General features: G+C 40.2%; 1 protein-coding gene across 1 annotated transcript; it reads right to left on the reverse strand.

Annotated features, from left to right (window-relative positions):
- Positions 1 to 13,507: 13,507 nt before the first annotated feature.
- On the reverse strand, positions 13,508 to 14,619 carry LOC119734646 (F-box only protein 22-like). The gene is made up of 2 exons (XM_038208188.1): positions 14,585 to 14,619; positions 13,508 to 13,946 (listed from the first exon to the last, which is right to left on the reverse strand). The coding sequence occupies exons 1-2, from the start codon at positions 14,617 to 14,619 to the stop codon at positions 13,508 to 13,510; spliced, it is 474 nt and encodes a 157-aa protein (XP_038064116.1).
- Between the last annotated feature and the right edge of the window lie 3,337 nt (positions 14,620 to 17,956).

The following is a 17,956-nucleotide window of genomic DNA, read 5'->3' on the forward strand; positions in this document are numbered from 1 at the left end:
GTCTCCTCAATTATCACTTCTTAAAAATATATTCTCTTAGCCAAGATGGTTAGTCTCCCCCCATCTAAAAAAATATCCTCCTTGCCATGATGGTGTGTCTCCTCAATTATCCCATCTAAAAATATCCTCCTTGCCATGATGGTTTAACTCTTCAAATTGCCCTTAAAATATCCTCCTACCCATGATGGTTAGTCTCAATTGCCTCGTCTTAAAAACAATATCCTCCTTGCCATGATGGTTAGTCTCCTCAATTAACCCTTCTAAAAAATATCCTCCTTTCCATGATGGTTAGTCTCCTCAATTAGCACATCTAAAAAATAGCGATGATGGTTTGTCTCTTCAATAATTCCTTCTTCAAAATTAACGTCCAAGCCATGGTGGTTAGTTTACTCAATTATCCTTCTAAAAAATATTGTCTTTGCCATAATGATTAGTCTCATCAATTATCACATCGAAAAGATATCCTCCTTGCCATGATGGTTAGTCTCCTCAATTATCACATCTAAAAATATCCTCCAAGACATTTTGGATTGTCTCTTCAATAATAACCTCTTAAGAATATCTTCCAAGCCATGATGGTTAGTCCCCTTTTAACCCTTCTAAAAATATCCTCCTTGCCATGATCATCCCTTCTTAAAAATATCCTGCTAACTATGATTGTTAGTCTCCTAAATTATCCTTTAAAAAAATCCCCTTAGCCATGATGGTTAGTCTCCTCAATTATCCCTTCTGAAAAATATCCTCCTTGCCATGATGGTTAGTCTCCTCAATTATCCCTTCTTGAAAAAAATATCCTCTTAGCCTTAATTGTTTGTTTCCTAAATTATCCCCTCTCAAAATATTTTTTTCCTTGCCATGTTGGTTAGTCTCCTCAATTATCCCCTCTAAAAATATCCTCCTAGCCATGATGGTTTGTCTCTTCAAATTGCCTTTTTCAAAATATCCTCCTTGCCATGATGGTTTGTCTCTTCAAATTGCCCTTCCAAAAATATCCTCCTGGCCATGATGGTGTTTCTCTTCAAACTGCCCTTCCAAAAAATATCCTCCTTGCCAAGAGTCTCTTCAATTAGCACTTCTTAACAAAAACCCTCTCATTCATGATGGTTAGTCTCCACAATTATCCTTTCTTAAAAAAAGCATCCTCTTTGCCAAGATGGTTAGTCTCCTCAATTATCCCCTCTAAAAATAATATCCTCCTTGGCATGATGGTTTGTCTCTTCAAATTGCCCTTCTAAAAATATCCTCCTACCCATGATGGTTAGTCTCAATTGCCTCGTCTTAAAAACAATATCCTCCTTGCCATGGTGGTTAGTCTCCTAAATTTACCCTTCTGAAAAATATCCTCCTTGCCATGATGGTTGGTCTCCTCAATTAGCACATCTAAAAAATAGCCGTGATGGTTTGTCTCTTCAATCATTCCTTCTTCAAAAATAACATCCAAACCATGAAGGTTAGTCTACTCAATTATCTCTTTATAAAAAATATCTTCCTTGCCATAATGGTTATTGTCTCATCAATTATCACATCTAAAGGTATCCTCCTTGCCATGATGGTTAGTCTCCTCAATTATCACATCTAAAAAATATGCTCCAAGCCATGATGGTTTGTCTCTTCAATAATCACTTCTTAAAAAAATATCCTCCTAGCCATGATGATTAGTCCCCTTTTAACCCTTCTAAAAATATTATCCTGGCCATGATTGTTAGTCCCATTTTAACCCTTCTAAAAATATCCTCCTTGCCATAATTATCCCTTCTTAAAAATTATCCTCCTAGCCATGATAGTTAGTCTGCTCAATTATCCCCGCTAAAAATCTTCTCCTTGCCATGATGGTTTGTCTCTTCAATTATCATCTCTCAAATATTCTATTAGCAATGATGAGTCTTCTCAATTATCCCTTCTGAAAAATATCCTTCTTGTCATGATGGTTAGTCTCCTCAATCTGCACATCTAAATAATAGCCATGATGGTTTGTCTCTTCCATAATTCCTTCTTCAAAAAATAATATCCCAGCCATAATGGTTAGTCTACTCAATCATCTCTTCTGAAAAAAATATCGTCCTTGTCATGATGTTTAGTCTCATCAATTATCACATCTAAAAGATATCCTCCTTGTAATGATGGTTAGTCTCCTCAATTATCTTATTTAAAAATATCCTCCTTGCCATGATGGTTAGTCTCCCCAATTATCCCCTCTCAAAATATATCCTCCTTGCCATGATGGTTAGTCTCCTCAATTATCACATCTAAAAAAATAGCCATGATGGTTTGTCTCTTCAATAATTCCTTCTTTAAAAATAACCTTCAAACCATGATGGTTAGTCTACTCAATATCACATCTAAAAAGATCATCCAAGCCATGATGGTTGGTCTTTTCAAGGATTCCTTCTAAAAATATCCTTCAAGCCATGACGTTAGTCTCCTCAATTATCCATTCTTAAAATATCCTCCTATCCATGCTGGTTATGCTCCTCCATTATCTCTCTTCAAAAAAATATCCTCCTAGCCATGATGGTTAGTCTCTTCAATTATCCCTTCTGAAAAAAATATCCTCGTAGCCATGATGGTTAGTCTCCTCAGTTATCATATCTAAAAAAATATTCTCCTTGGCATGATGGTTTGTCTCCTCAAATTGCCCATCTTAAAATATCCTCCTACCCATGATGGTGAGTTTCCTCAATTATCCCTTCTTAAAAAAAAAATCTCCTATATAGCCATGACTGTTAGTCTGCTTAATTATCCCTTCTTAAAAATATCCTCATCAGGTTCGTCGTCATCCCGTGAACCGTTTAATAATTTTTTCAACTTGTTTTATTTTTTTTTACATGAGGCTTCTGTTTTTATTGTGAATTTACCTCACCTTGACCTTCCGGTAATTCCGGAAAAAAAGCTCAAGCTGCTTCACATACACGACTACACACGTTTATCAATTAATGATCTACATGTATCTGTTTACAGAATACAAACATCATTGATAAATTTGGTCAAGGGTTATTTCCATAATTTGTTTGATGGTAGTAAAACATTTTCGTTCAATCTACATTCACTTGCAATTTCGGGAGCACAGGAAGTAAATTGAGGTCTAGCGACATGCCCTGGAATATGAAATGTTGTCAAGGTCACAATCTGCCATCTCACGAAAATGAAGATATTGCTGAAACTATTTCGTAACATGTTGACCGGAAATGCTTATAATTTTGTGTATGCTGACGTCATGATGACGCCACCAAAATGTCCCCCTTTTCGCACTAAGGTTCACGTACTTACCAGTTTTCATCGTTTTTCCTTGAACCGTTTCGAAAGAATTATGTTTGTTTTGCATTGCGGTTTCTTGTTGTATTTTGCATTAACCTTTAATTTAATCGGTAGTCCCGGAAGAAAAGGTCAGACGACTTTGTTTTCGAACATCAGAAATGTTTATCAAGGTATCATCTATCAGATTACAAAGTATGGACATGGTTGTTCTTTTTGTCCATGGGTTTTTGCATTGAAATCGTTTGTAACTTGATGCCTGATGATGACGTCATCATGACGTCAGATACTCACCTCGGAATCAGGGTTAGTGTTTGTTCAAGGTTTCCAGTTTATACCATGTACCGTTGAGAAGAAAAGTCGTACAGAATTATCGCCTGGAAAAAAAGCAAGGAAGGAAGAAAAAAGGAAAGAAAGGGATACAATAATTCTTGTCAGTTCAGGACCGTGATCGGGTCGTACACGATCACACAAATATATATCGGGGTTTTGTTGTTCGGAATAAGGAATTTCTGTCTGACAATATTTCCGCTACTACTTCCATTGTGCACTCTCAAAACTCAGTTCAGGTTCGACTGGTAGGCTATTAATCAAATTTTGGCTGCATTTTCTTTTTTAAGAATTCATTACATCCAGTTTTCTGTTGTGATTCAGAATAGTTAAAATGCATCGTGATTCGTACTTATTCAAAAAAAATCACTCACTTTAATTATAATTTTTCAGATGAACTACAAATGGGTGTTTCAACATTTTAATTCGAAGAAAAACAATGTTGCCAAAGTCCGTCTCTTTATAAGCTGGCCAATAATACATGTACAATAAACTAGTTTCTTATTCTCTTTCTCGTTTTGAACTGTTTACTTTATCATTTTAATTTTCAAACATGAAATCCAGGTGCAATGTACTCACACTTTTTCCGGCAATGAGAGTCTTTTGGACATTTTTTTGACATGAGATCGATTAATTACAGCAGAATATGTATGCTCGTTGTGACTCCTGCAACTTCAAATTCGAGCAATGTTGAACAATTAAGAGGAACATAGGATCTTTTGCCCTTGGTGTGTTTTTTTCGTTAAAAGCAACATGATTGATCAAAATCTGAAGTATAGGGTGTATATCTAGTAACCTGTTGCAATTTCAGCGCATTCTATACTTCTGAGAAAAGAGAAAACGCAGTTTCGAAGGTTTGCGGTAACACCATGTGAATAATATCTCTTTTGAGTTGTGTGGTTCTGGAAGAACCAGTTGTTTGAACTCGACGTGTCGACAGTGTGCTTTGTTCGTCATCAGAAGACTTTTATGTGACGTGTTCGTTTATGTGACATGGCCGACAATGGTTTTGAAATTAGTGAGGCATTCAATATTTTCTTCGAAATAGCTGTACATTCATTTATCAAACTATTTCATGTCATTAATTTTAAACTGTTTTGCAACACTAAAACGCAACATCTTAAGCGACTTATGTCATTGAACATGTCCTACGTTTATAAACGTACGCATCAAATTGAATTCTCGAGCGGGACTGAAATCCAAAGCGCAAGAAATTCAAGGCACAAGTCACGTTTTGATGCCTACTCTTTTACTCGTGAATGAAAATACTCTGAAAAATTGTGAACTTTCGCCAAATTCAACCGGGTGTTCAAAACGCTTTCCCATTTTTTATGTGCATTGCAATATTGAGTAACCAAGGTGTGGGATTTGAAATTTGAATGACTTACTACGGCGTCGTAAGTAGATGCGGGCGATTTGAATAAACCTTTCAATAGAAATATTGGACTAATTTCAAGCATCAGGTCAATTTCGTGAGAAATAGAACAATGTGCCATAAAAACGATTTGTGCCATTAAAATAAATGAGAAAAAAAGCACGAATTTATATTCATTGATGATAAAATATTATTCCTTACTACAGTATACACGTAAACAGTCTTCGTTTTTTTTTTCAGCCTGCACTGAACTCCTTGTGATCTCTTCTTGGACCTGATCTTCAAGAACGAACCGTCTAGGTGGGTGTGGTGATGTTTAATTATTCTATCAGGACCTGGGAAGGGGCAAAATGTGCTCCGCCTCCCCCCCCCCCCAATACTACAGTCCAGTGCGTTTCACCTTATCGGCATGCAATTTGGTGACATTGTCATGAGTTTAAACTAATTCTGAAGCTTATCCGACATCAATATTTTTCTCGAAAAAAAGGTTGCAACCTGACGCCACTTCCGCGATTGTGTACAAAGTTTATGGAGGATCAAGACAATTTTCTAAGAATTTACTAACGAAAATGGAAATGTTTCTTAGTCCCAGATTCATGTCTTATCATCATTTTTGCAATGAATGACCTTCATTGAGATGATATAATGAAGAAAAAAGTGGCGTCAGGTTGCAATATTGTTTTCCTTTTTCTCAACTCGTCGCAATTTTTTTACTATTTTATTTAAAAGAAATTCTCACTTTATTTGTTTCAGTTTTATCGTTGTTATTCTGTACAGAATGAATATCTGCGTGGCAACCGTTCTTTCAATCGCCCTCCTTCTGGGTAACTCCGTCAACCTCCGAGCTTCCGTTACTGGGCCGGTTCCCTCGGACGGTGATGGTCCTGCGTCTAAGGCGTGTCCGATGTGCTGCCCGGGGCCGGCTGCAATTCCCGGCATACCAGGTTTGCCGGGGTCCTTAGGTCATCCTGGGTCAAAGGGCGAGCCAGGTCAAAAGGGTGATATTGGACAGAGTGGACCTATGGGTGAGCGTGGAGCAGCTGGGCCTCAAGGGGACGAAGGCATAGGCCAGCCCGGAAAAATTGGTCCAAGAGGAGTCCCAGGTGTTGTAGGGCCAACGGGGGAAAATGGTGTCAAAGGTCAAAAGGGTGAGCCAGGGGAGGCACCAGACGACTCCTACCAGCGGGTAGCATTCACAGTGGTGAGGACGAGCGCCTCGGATACCTCTACGAGTCATGACACCCGTTTGCCCTTCCAGGAGACCGAGACGCTTCTGCCGGGTACCAGCTTCGATCTCGAGACCGGCACGTTCACGTGTGGTGTGCCGGGCACCTACGTGTTCATGTTTTCTGTGCACAAATCTTCTTCCAGCAGCAGCCTCCTGTACGTTCATCTCCGGAAGAACGGCGACGCGGTTGTCTCTGGCTATAGCGGTGATTCAAGTCACACTGAGCAGGTGTCTGGGAGCGCGGTGGTGGTTCTGCAGCGTGGAGATACGATGTATCTCACAATGAACGGAAGGGCGTATAGTGAATCCAGGCACTACACCTCATTCAGTGGCTTCCTCCTTTACCCCGAATCTTTATCGCTTTCCATTTTCCCGAAACAATAACCAATGAATTAAAAGAAATAATGTTCAATGACAATGTCACAAAATAATATTAACAATATTTTTGCATTGCACATGCGCCGATCTGCATACAACAATGGATTTGCCATTTTTTTTACATTTTTGCAATACAAACTATTTAGCTTTATGCAAGAGTATTGGGATATACTGAAATGTATGCGTTAAGTTTTTTGACACTGATTTTTTGGTACCCATTGTAGGCCTATCGTACGGAAACGTATTACCGCCACACAATTATTATTTTTTTTTCACGTACGTACGTGATAGTTTCACGTACGTACTCGATAAGTTTCACGTACGTACGCGGTCAGTTTCACGTACGTACGCGATAAGTTTCACGTACGTACGCGATGAGTTTCACGTACGTACGTGAAAACTATCAGTATATCACGTGTTTTACTGCGTGCGTTTAGTTTCCCAATGAATCTTAGGTCCGGTAGCCTCCGGTAATACATTGTATTACAATTTACGTCACGTGACTAAAATAGCGCCCGAGTATTTCCGAATATAATATAGGTTTAATTAACTGCTAATTGCTTATTAATTTTTTTTTTAAATGAGTCGATAATTAATATTCATTGCTTTTATTTAGAAATCTTGAAATTCAACGACAATTTTTTGCATCAAATATAATCGGATCGTATGGGCGAACTTTTTGTTGCGTCATGAACAATTTTGAATTTGACGACTATTACTGAGATTTTCCAACACTCTGTCTTCATTCAACTCCGCCTGATAACAGTGCTATTTGGGTGCCTAATTTTGAAGATTCCAGATCAACATTAGTCAATGTTATCTTACAAAAACATCAAACTGTATTAGCATAATTGTATGATATTACGAAGCAAGTGATTAACTTAAAGTTTGATCAAAACATTAAAAGGCTAAACGTGATAAAGCGAAATCGGAAACGAAGCCGAGCTTTGAAAAAGGGCCATCAATGTCGTCATGTTTATTTTTAGCCACGGAGGCTGCCTGACCTAAGACAACCTCGTCCCCAGGGTGTCGAGTAGTACGCGCCCACCACTACCTGCTCTCTCACCCTGGTATTGGATCGTTTGCATGTGCAAGATTTTTGAACACGTATGCAAATTAGGAGTAGTCTGGTGCCTGCCTGTGCGTTACATTTGCGTTTGTTTTTGTATGCGGTGTCTGGGGTAAAAACAGAATCAATTCGTCGCAGCGCGAGCATTGCGTGAGTTACGAAAACATGATTTTATTTTAATTAAACTGTTACGATCTTAACGAGACAACATGCAGTATCACATTTCATATTAATATTAACAAACTGGAAAGGAAATGAAATATTTTCGAGAAGGCGTGGACGAATGATCGCGAAAACACGTACTGCACGTTGTGAATAACAACACCAAGTACACGATATAAATCCATTCCTAGCCAATTGCGGTATCGAATCAGAATGCAGGAAGGAAGTTTCCTATCCAGGGTTTACTATTGGAAACAACGTTGGAAATAAAGTAAGCACTTGGGACGAGGTTGGACCTAAGATTCATCAGGAATAGTCAGAATCTTTTGGTCTGGGAACAAGACCAACTAAACGCACGCAGTAACTTATCGCGTAAACTTATCGCGTACGTACGTGAAACTTATCATGTACGTACGTGAAACCTTTAACATATCACGTACGTACGTGAAACTTATCACGTACGTACGTGAAACTATCACGTACGTACGTGAACAAAAATAATTGTGTGGCGGTAATACGTTTCCGTAGAGATAGATTTTGATGGAATATTTTTTTTCAAAGCAAGCTGGGTCATTAGTTTTTTTTAGAAACAAAAGGTTTGCAATAAAGCAGTGCCACCATGTATCCAGAAATGTTTACAACTAAAAAAAAAAAGTGTTGAGGTTGTTATCGCGACCAACCTGGATTTTTTAGGCCACGTTTATGACCGCCATTTTTTTTATTGCCACATTTGGTCAACATACAAAATAACGTGTTTTTTTCCGAAAATATATGCAGCTTATTTGTAGTATTGGGTATTTATAACAGATTAACTGAACACAATAACTGTATCCTAAAGCAAACAAAGTATAAAAGACATACAGACAAACAAACAAAATATTTTGCTACCTACCTGGATAATTTTAGGGTGTTTACTGTAACATGTTATTTTCTTCGCCTTATGTTCCCTGTATGCCCAGCACAGATAATGTCAATTAAATCAATCCCATGTATGTATCAATTTTTATTTCATGTCATGAATAAAGTCTCGAGTGATTGAATCTGATTTTCTTTTAGACTTTAAGCTTGGCATTTAGATTAACAATTGTTTGAAATATTCTAATGCTATTCACAGCAATTAGAATACACTGGTTTTTATTAAGGGAATAAATGTGTGCTCCGGAGGTTTTTATCACTCGTTTAATACCGCTTAGAGTCTGGGTGCTGATAATTACCCGAGCCGGAGGCGAGGGTAATTATCAGCACCCAGACTCTAAGCGGTATTAAACGAGTGATAAATACCAACCGAGCACATATTTATTCCCATTCATAAATACCAGTGTATTCTAATTGCTGTGAATAGCATTAGAATATTTCAAACAATTGTTAATCTAAATGCCAAGCTTAAAGTCTAAAAGAAAATCAGATTCAATCACTTTCAAATAATTCGTTCAAAAAATCCCGATTTTGTTCACAAGTTCACTTCATGCTTTTTGAAACATCCCTCTAGCAAAATAATGGAGTGTTCAGCTGGCGAGTAAGATGTAAACAACCCTTTTATGGAGATTGACGCGCGCGTAACATGTTCTGCGCGATGTCACGCAGAACGCACCTGGGGCGTTGCGTTTTGAATTTAGAACTATAAAATTCTGACTCGCTTGTAGTATTGCGCATGCCTACGTGAGTATTGTGAACGTTCAACCAATGAAACGGTAAGAGGCACTGGATTTTTAGGAGTCCACATTTTATTGTGACACTGGAAAAGTGTTTAAGACCAGCTAGCCATGTCTTTATCATCCGTTTAATACCGGCCACGTGACGGGCTCTCGACCAATAGGAATAGCTAAACTGTCTGAGGTATTTATGAATAAATGATTAAATGATTGCATTATTTTAAAGGTTATAATATGTGAGAATTATGTAAAAGTAACAATTGACTTGCTATGAAAACAGTATGCATAAAACCTCATTCTGAGGATTATCAAAAGCACCACCAAAAATACTCTCTTTTTTTCGCTTGGCTTCGTTATGAAAAAAAACACCATGATTTTAATTACTTTCAGTTTAAACAGAAACGTGCCCACAGTAATGAAAAATGTGGAGTTGGCTGTTGTTTTTAAAGCCCGTAGAAGTGCGGCAAGTGTTTCTTGATTAACAGACTCCAAATTATTTGAAGACTTTCATTGTCCTTAATCAGCATTACTTGATTGCATTCAAGAAACTCACTTTGAAAACATCAGTGAAAGTGTGAGCCCGTTAGATGGTAAAGAAACGATCTCAACGAAATCAATTAATACAAAGTACAAATTCCATTCAACTGACGAGGGTCTTTGTCCTTTGTCACTTTATCATTTCAAGTGAATTTCTTTGTATTGACTTTTACTTGGATGCCATATTTGGTCAGGTGATGCAATTAAGTCCCCTGCTGACAGCATATCCTTTGATAATACTCCAGCCAGCACATGTACATGTAGGCTGAACAAGTACGCTTCCTGGGAATAGGTAGACTCCTGCAAAAAATCAAAAGGTTATAATGGACCCTTCCTGCATGTCGATCAACAGTGCACATTGGCCAATCAGATCACCACTTTTGATCAGGTGACCACAGTAGCTCAGTCAGACTGGGTCACAAGCACTGTTAGATCTATTGCTCACCCCGCCCCCATTTTTTGCACCAGCGGTTAACACCCCTCCCAAGTATTCTGTAAAGAGTGCCCTTTTTACACAAGTAACTTTTGTTTTTTACAAAAGTGTCCTTAGTTTTCTTTAAAAAGTGTCTTTTTTCGCCAGCGGCTTTTAAAGAATTTTAGGTATTTTGTGTAAACGTCAGCAAATGTGCCGCCATGAAAAGCGCCACCCATTGACCTACTGCTGTTTGCGAGTTAACCACGCCCCTTAGACAACTCTATAAGCCTTTTTGCCGATACCGCCATCTTTGAATTATTTTTTTTCGGGGGGGGGGGAGGCATTACAGTGAAAATACTTCTCATCATGCAACTGTATCTAAGAATGATGACATGTCTCTTCATTGTAATGCCCCCCCCATTTCAAAGATGGCGGTATCCGCGAATGGCTCATGGAATTTTGTACGTTAATTTTTGTTTGTCTCAGATTTTGGCGTTCCGCGTCCATTTGTATATCATGTTTAGACAATATTTCACAAGCTGCGTTGACGCAATTCCACCGTGATAGGTTAATTGTCCGATAGTGGCCATTATTGCCGGTTTGATAAGCACCCCATAGGAAGATGGTACCCAGCCCCGTCCCCCTACGCCCCGCTTTTTGATGTTACGGAGGCCGGGGGACTAGTGAAAAAAACCTATCTACATGTACCTTCAACACAAATTGGCAATCCCCCCCCCAATAAAAACGACCTGACTGAAAATCGTGCAATCTCTATAGACATTAAAAGTAATTTTCACAGCTCTCAAATGGCGAGCGTGTGGTTTTACAGTGGTGGATCAATAGGCGGTCACCCCCCCCCCCGGCGCAAACAATCAAAACATTTTCCAGATCCCCCCAACTTGACATCGCACCCCCCAGCCAAAGCTAGATCCACCCCTGTTTAGGATTTCACGCTAGTTTCTGCTATAGTGAGTAGGTTTGCGTAATTGTGAAGTAAGTGCCCTTAGATTAGCTACTCATTATTTTCATGGGAATTGCCAACACTACAACAGACATTTTTGCATGACACTTAGAAATTACGGCTTTTGCAAAAAGCCTAAACAATCAGAGAGGATTACTTCTGTGCTTACAGGGATAGCGCAGGATTTCTGTGCTAGTGTGCTGTAAGCACAAAATGAGGATCATAAGCACAGAATTGTATGCTTAAACCATGAAATTGAGTCTATTGAGTTAGTAGTGGCTTTGTGTACTTACATGACAATGAGCTGAGCCTCCTGGGAATGTTGGAGGAGCAATTCACGGATCTGCATCCATTTGTTGGTCTGAAAGAAAAAAAAAAGATTAAAGTCGAGTTCCATGCACTTGGCAAATCAAATGAACTGAGATTTGTACGGAAAAATGGATTGAAAGTGATCAATCTCATTATTGAAAATCACCCACCAGAATGTTAAAGGTTGGACACAATTAACAGATGTTGCAAGACTGGACTTAAAATCACAAAAACCGGGGACAAACGTAAACTGGATACTGGGAAGAGCTCTAAGTGTATGTCTCCATGCATGGACAAAAGAGGGTGCTTTATAGCCGAACAAGCAGAAGCCGAAATGAAGGACAGTACACTGGTTCACTCATGCTGGTTATCGTGTATATAATGTATGGGTACCAGCATTTACAAGCCACGATGGCGCCTAAATGGCCCTCGTTTATAGTTTCCACTGTATGGGGGTGCTTGAGCGCAAGAAGGAGATTCTACCTTCTCTTTGAGCGTAGTGACTCCTTGCTTGCTGATTTTCCAAGAAAACTTCTCTGTGGTCTCTCATCCAGCATCCGGGGTTAACAGCTCCTTGAACCGTCTCAAGCTCTCTCCGCCGGGAAGGGGGGGGGTGCCCCCTCCCCCTTCCTCTCTCTGGGTACGCCACTGCTGCATGGTGAAGTATTGAATTTTATGTTTTTCACGTTGAGACAAACGAAAAGTGTCGCTGAGATTTGGAACAGCATTGAAACGCTTAATATGGCTTGATATGTGGCCAGGTGTACTCAACGCGACCGTGCGGTTTTCTAAAACACTGCGCAGGCCACAGAATTCCCTCAAACCGTGTTCACTGAGGGCCTGATGTGACGGTACTTGTGGAGCCGTTGGCGGTTTAATTTCGACGGAACACACTGAAAACACAACACAACTTATCAATGTTGATACAAGACACTCGCAACTTATTTACAAGTGTGTTTTTATTGCAATCTTTAAAATGCACCTAGCTTCATGTCCCATTTAAACCTATTTTCAATTTTTGTTTTGCCATTTTCAAGGGTATTTTGGTTAATTTTTGTTTACGCTGTTGTGAATTTTCATATTCATGAACAAAAGTGTGATGTCATTACAAGCAATAAAACACAATGTCACAGCTACGTCAGCACCAAATGTTGCCAGAATTTGGGATATTTAATCGATGTCATCTTTTTTTTCTTTTCTTTGGTAATTTGTTGATGTGTCAGTACATGACAGTAAGCCAATGAGCAAACTTTTCTCACAAATTTTTTTCATGAACAAAATTTTGGGTTCAAAACTGAAAAGTGTCTTCCTAATATGACATCACAGCAACATTGCCCTCAGTTGTCTGGAAAAGCATGGACAATATTAAAGAAGTGCACTTTATAATAAAATTAACCAAAAAGGGATCTCAAATAATTTTCATATATTTAAGAGGAGTGGAAAGTTTAAGTAAAAGTATTGCCGCACGATTCTGAACCAAAAAAGTCGGACAACAGCATTTTCAAACTAATGGGCGGAGGTGATTCAACAGCTGTTTCATGAACGAATAAAATCATACACAAACAGCCGTTGTAAATAATGTTATTATTTTCCTCGCCCAACGTTTAGGTTTAAAATGTTGCGCAGCTCTGACAACTTTTGTGAATCGTGTTGCTGGTCCTTCCTTACTCCCTGTTTGTAGCCAAGCGAGGGGGTACTTCCGCACAGAGTCCAAAGCAACAGTGTCTCAAGTCTGGAGAGTTGAAAGTTCAAATGTCAACAAGTCAATGGACCAGTTATTTTCCTAATTTCAATCACAAAGTGCAAATTTAAAGAGGTCACTCACTAATGCCTCACTGTTCAGCCAAATGACAGCAAGCATACTACACAAGTGAACGACTTCTCCAAATTCTGCAGTTTCTTCAGCGCATTCCTGTGCCTGAGGTCTGCCGAGTCTCGGTCTGCACTCTCCTGCACCGATCTCCCCAGGGTGAAGTTATCGCAGCCGTACTCCCCGCCCCCAAAGAACCCCACAAGGGGCGTGTCGGGAAAGACCTCGTGAAAGGCTCCGCTTTCCACATCCTCGGCCTGGTAGAAATGGCGCCCTTGCCCAACGCAGCTGAACAAGAAAGCCAGGCTGTGTTTCGCTGGCAATCCCAACTTCTTGAGTTCCTGGAATTTCGAGCGAGCTTTGTCCCGGGTGGTGACACTGTTATCAAGAACCACAGATGCTGCCCTCACGTTGGGTCCGGAGAACGTCACTGTCAGACAACTGGGCAGTTTCTTGGAGTTTGTTCCCCTGCAAAGAATGCAATTTGACATTATTTAATCCAGCAATACCCATGATGATACTCACCATGGTCAGCTATGACCCATCTGAAATCTGCAAAGTATGTCTCTCCAGAAACATGTTCTTAGTGAGACACGTCCAAGTCTGCATGTTTGACATTGTTTTTGCTTTCTTTTCTGGTCCCAGAGGGCCAGCTTATAGTCCTCTTTGTACCTGACAAACTCACTGACTGTCACTTATGAGCCGAGCAGTGCTATTGTACAGGATTACCCCCAGAGGGCCAGCTTATAGTCCTCTTTGTACCTGAGTAACTCATCACTGACTGACTGTCACTTATGATCTGGGCAGTGCTATTGTATAGGATTACCCCAGAGGGCCAGCTTATAGTCCTCTTTGTACCTGACTTACTCACTGACTGACTGTCTCCCCTGAGTCGGGCAGTGCTATTGTATAGGATTACCCCCAGAGGGCCAGCTTATAGTCCTCTTTGTACCTGACCAACTCACTGACTGACTGTCACTTATGAGCCGGGTAGTGCTATTGTACAGGATTACCCCCAGAGCGCCAGCTTATAGTCCTCTTTGTCCTGAATCACTCACTGACTGACTGTCACTTATTAGCCGGGTAGTGCTATTGTATAGGATTACCTCCAGAACGCCAGCTTATAGTCCTCTTTGTACATTCGACTAACGTAAATGGTTCCTTCACTGCTAGATGTAGGAGTTGGAAAAAATGTTGCAACCTGACACAACATTTTTCTTCATATAGCCTATCATCTCAATGAAGGTCACTTATTGCAAAAATGATGATAAGACTAGTAAATTTGCCACATTTATGGGGCCAGTCAGGTTTCAACATTCTTTCCTAAAAGTAATTTTCTATCGAGTATAAAGCAGGTGAGTAATATGCTTCTAAAGCGTGAATCAACTACAAACATGACAAATAAATCCTAAATAAAAAATGTGAAAATCTAAATTTGACAAAGTTCTACAAACAAAGTTCTCCTATTCGGATCGGGTACATTTACTGAGACAATGTAAAAAATCAATAATGCAAGGGTGCTACAGAACATTGCCACTGTTGGTCTTGATCACTGACGTCTTGGGCCAAGACTAGTCAAAATTGGCCTGATGTAGTGACTGGGTGTTGCCAATTCGATGTGGAGGGGGGTAGGCTGAGCCACATTTAAAGGGAATACAACATTTGCTTTTGCCGCAATTTTCTGAAATAAATGGATTTGGAGGATTAGTATGTTATAGCAGATATTGTTAAAATGACTTGTTTCATGTTTTGGGCTTGTAGATGCTGGAAAAACCAAGAAAACCAATCATGTTCTTGTCTGGTTCCCTGACCCAACATAAGATGAAACGGAGCAATTTATAGACTTTGGGGAATTGTAAGGTCAGAGAATCAGTCTAGCAGGCTTTTACCCGTTCACAGGTGTGTAATCAATAATCAATGGTATATCTCAGCTGGATCAACTGATGCAGACGACAGGTGCATAGCTAATCAATTAATATAGCGCCCTTGTGTGACGGCAGATGCATCTATCCAATCAATTAACACAGTTGACAATGTTGTATTTCTAACAATCAAATAATAATTTGGTCATCGTTATAACTCTTCTTCATTTTCGCAGCGTTGGACCTTCCAAAGTTTTGCAACCCGTGGTTGGCAAAATGTGCCGACGGTTTGCCGACCAAGCGTGGAAATATCTACGTGTGGATTGCACTTCTCAAAGCACTTTTGCAAGTTTAATAGTACGCGCGAAAAGAACAGCGCCCTCAAGCGATATAGAATCTATCTTTGTTCTGACCGCCCTTTGTACAATTGTATAAGCCGCAGTAAACACTTCATGGGCAAATACAATGTACATGTATAGTAATGATACTAGGCCTAGGGCCCTAGATCCGTACGTACCAAAGAGTACGTACACACACGTTCGCTGCACTACGCGGCGCGGTGCGAACCAGGGTGACCGTAAGGTCAGAGAGCCAAATTCTGCTAAATGCACATCAAAAATCTGCCAAATTCCCATTACTCGAAATACGCTATAAACACTTAAAATCACATGCAGATTTATAGTCGCATAAAGATAGTTATGACATTATTAACATAGGTAAATTTCGGGCAAAACGTACGTGGATCCGGCCACGACAAATTCCGTTTCCCAGTGATAGATCGATCTATTTAGAAGTAGAACCTCTTCCATTACGCAAGGGTTTGTTTCAAAGGATTGAAGCTTTTTTTTAAACAAATGTACGATTTTTGGTTCAAATTAGCTGTTTTTCTGTCAGAACCATTTTTGCAGAATTCTGCCTGAAACAATTGTACCTCCATATGCTGAAACCTTCCAAAACAAAATCCATTCTGTCAAATTTTCTGTCAAACTCATTTTTTTAAACAAAAATTCTGTCAAAGTTAGCCGAGAATCGGCTAAAACAGTCGCCCTAGAGCGGACCTTGGTTCACAGACAGGTTCCCACGGATCCTGGGGATGTGTAGCGCGCGCTGGCCGTGCACATGCTGTAGGCGCACCTTACGCGTATAGAGTAAGGTTGCAGACCAGTAAATCGGTCCGAAATTGCCTACGCCGGCCAAATCACGATTTGCTTGCCCTCAAAATCTTCAGTATTTGAGCATTCTGTGGGTAATGAACTTGAGGGTTTTTAAAAAATATGGGTGGAAGCCGTGCACAGGACTGTGAGCTTGTAGTTCCGTTCAATTTTAATGAAATTGGGGCCCTTTAAAGCGCTCTATTTTACCATAAATTGTAGTAGGCATCGTTTTTCAAAATGACGATGGGCTTCAGGACAATTTTCAGGGGTGATCATCTTCGGATGGAAATTTCTCCTGAAAGTCATCAGTTGACCCCCCCCCCCCCCCCAAAAAAATGAATAGAAAATAAGATGTCGAAATAAGCTTTAATTTGATGTGTGTCTCGAACACCTTGGAGAGTTGTGAGTATTTTCCCCAAATTTCCAAAGTGGGAGCATTTACCATTGTGGTCTAGGGAAGTTTATTTACTGGTCTGCAACCATATAAGTCCGACACCTCATCAGTCAGATGTCGGAAAATTTCTTTTCAAAACGCAGACCGTTTGGCTTTAAAAACGGCGAAATTGTGTAAAAATAGCCAAACACCAACTCCCTGATTTTTGGGCTTCAATCTGAGCGCAGGCTGATAAAATTACGGTTGAAAAATTGGTCCTATTTGCCTGAAAAATGAATGGATGCAACTTGTAAAATGGCTACATGCAGGCTTGGGAACGATGTACCTACGTCTGGGGCTCACTCCAAAAGTTTCAAGTCTGAAGCCTTGTCGATTTGTCAGCTTGTTGGCCTATTCATCCGCTATCATACAAGCCATAGTTTGTCCAAATCCATCCATGTTAAAGTACCTTTAGACCCAGACACATGAGAGCCATGTCGGCTGGCGCTGACAGCCCTTGCTATGGGACTTACTGCACAAAAACGAAACTGGGGGCATCATGTACCTACTTCCGGTGCTCACTCCAAATGTTTCAAGTCTGAAGCCTTGCCGATTTGTCAGCTTGTTGGCCTGTTCATCCGCTATCCAACAAGCTATAGTTTGTCAAAATCCATCCATGTTAAGGTACCTTTAGACCCAGACACATGAGAGCCATGTCAGCTGGCGCTGACAGCCCGTGCTATGGGACTTACTGCACAAAAACGAATCTGGGGGCATCGTGTACCTACATCTGGGGCTCACTCCAAAAGTTTCAAGTCTGAAGCCTTGCCGATTTGTCAGCTTGTTGGCCTATTCATCCGCTATCCAACAAGCTAAAGTTTGTCAACATCCATCCATGTTAAGGTACCTTTAGACCCAGACACATGAGAGCCATGTCGACTGGCGCTGACAGCCCTTGCTATGGGACATACTGCTCAAAAACGAAACTGGGGGCATCATGTACCTACTTCTGGAGCTCACTCCAAAAGTTTCTAGTCTGAAGCCTTGCCGATTTGTCAGCTTGTTGGCGTATTCATCCGCTATCCAACA

The sequence above is a fragment of the Patiria miniata genome, unplaced genomic scaffold (genome assembly GCF_015706575.1).
Source record: "Patiria miniata isolate m_02_andy unplaced genomic scaffold, ASM1570657v1 HiC_scaffold_10, whole genome shotgun sequence".
Lineage (NCBI taxonomy): Eukaryota > Metazoa > Echinodermata > Asteroidea > Valvatida > Asterinidae > Patiria > Patiria miniata.

What these genes read in the sequence shown, in the direction of transcription:
- LOC119734646 (XM_038208188.1), bottom strand. Translation starts at nt 14,619, where the DNA reads ATGTACAAAGAGGACTATAAGCTGGCGTTCTGGAG. An exon ending in TATAAGCTGGCGTTCTGGAG is followed by an intron (nt 13,947 to 14,584) that starts GTAATCCTATAC and finishes CATTCTTTGCAG; the next exon opens with GGGAACAAACTCCAAGAAAC.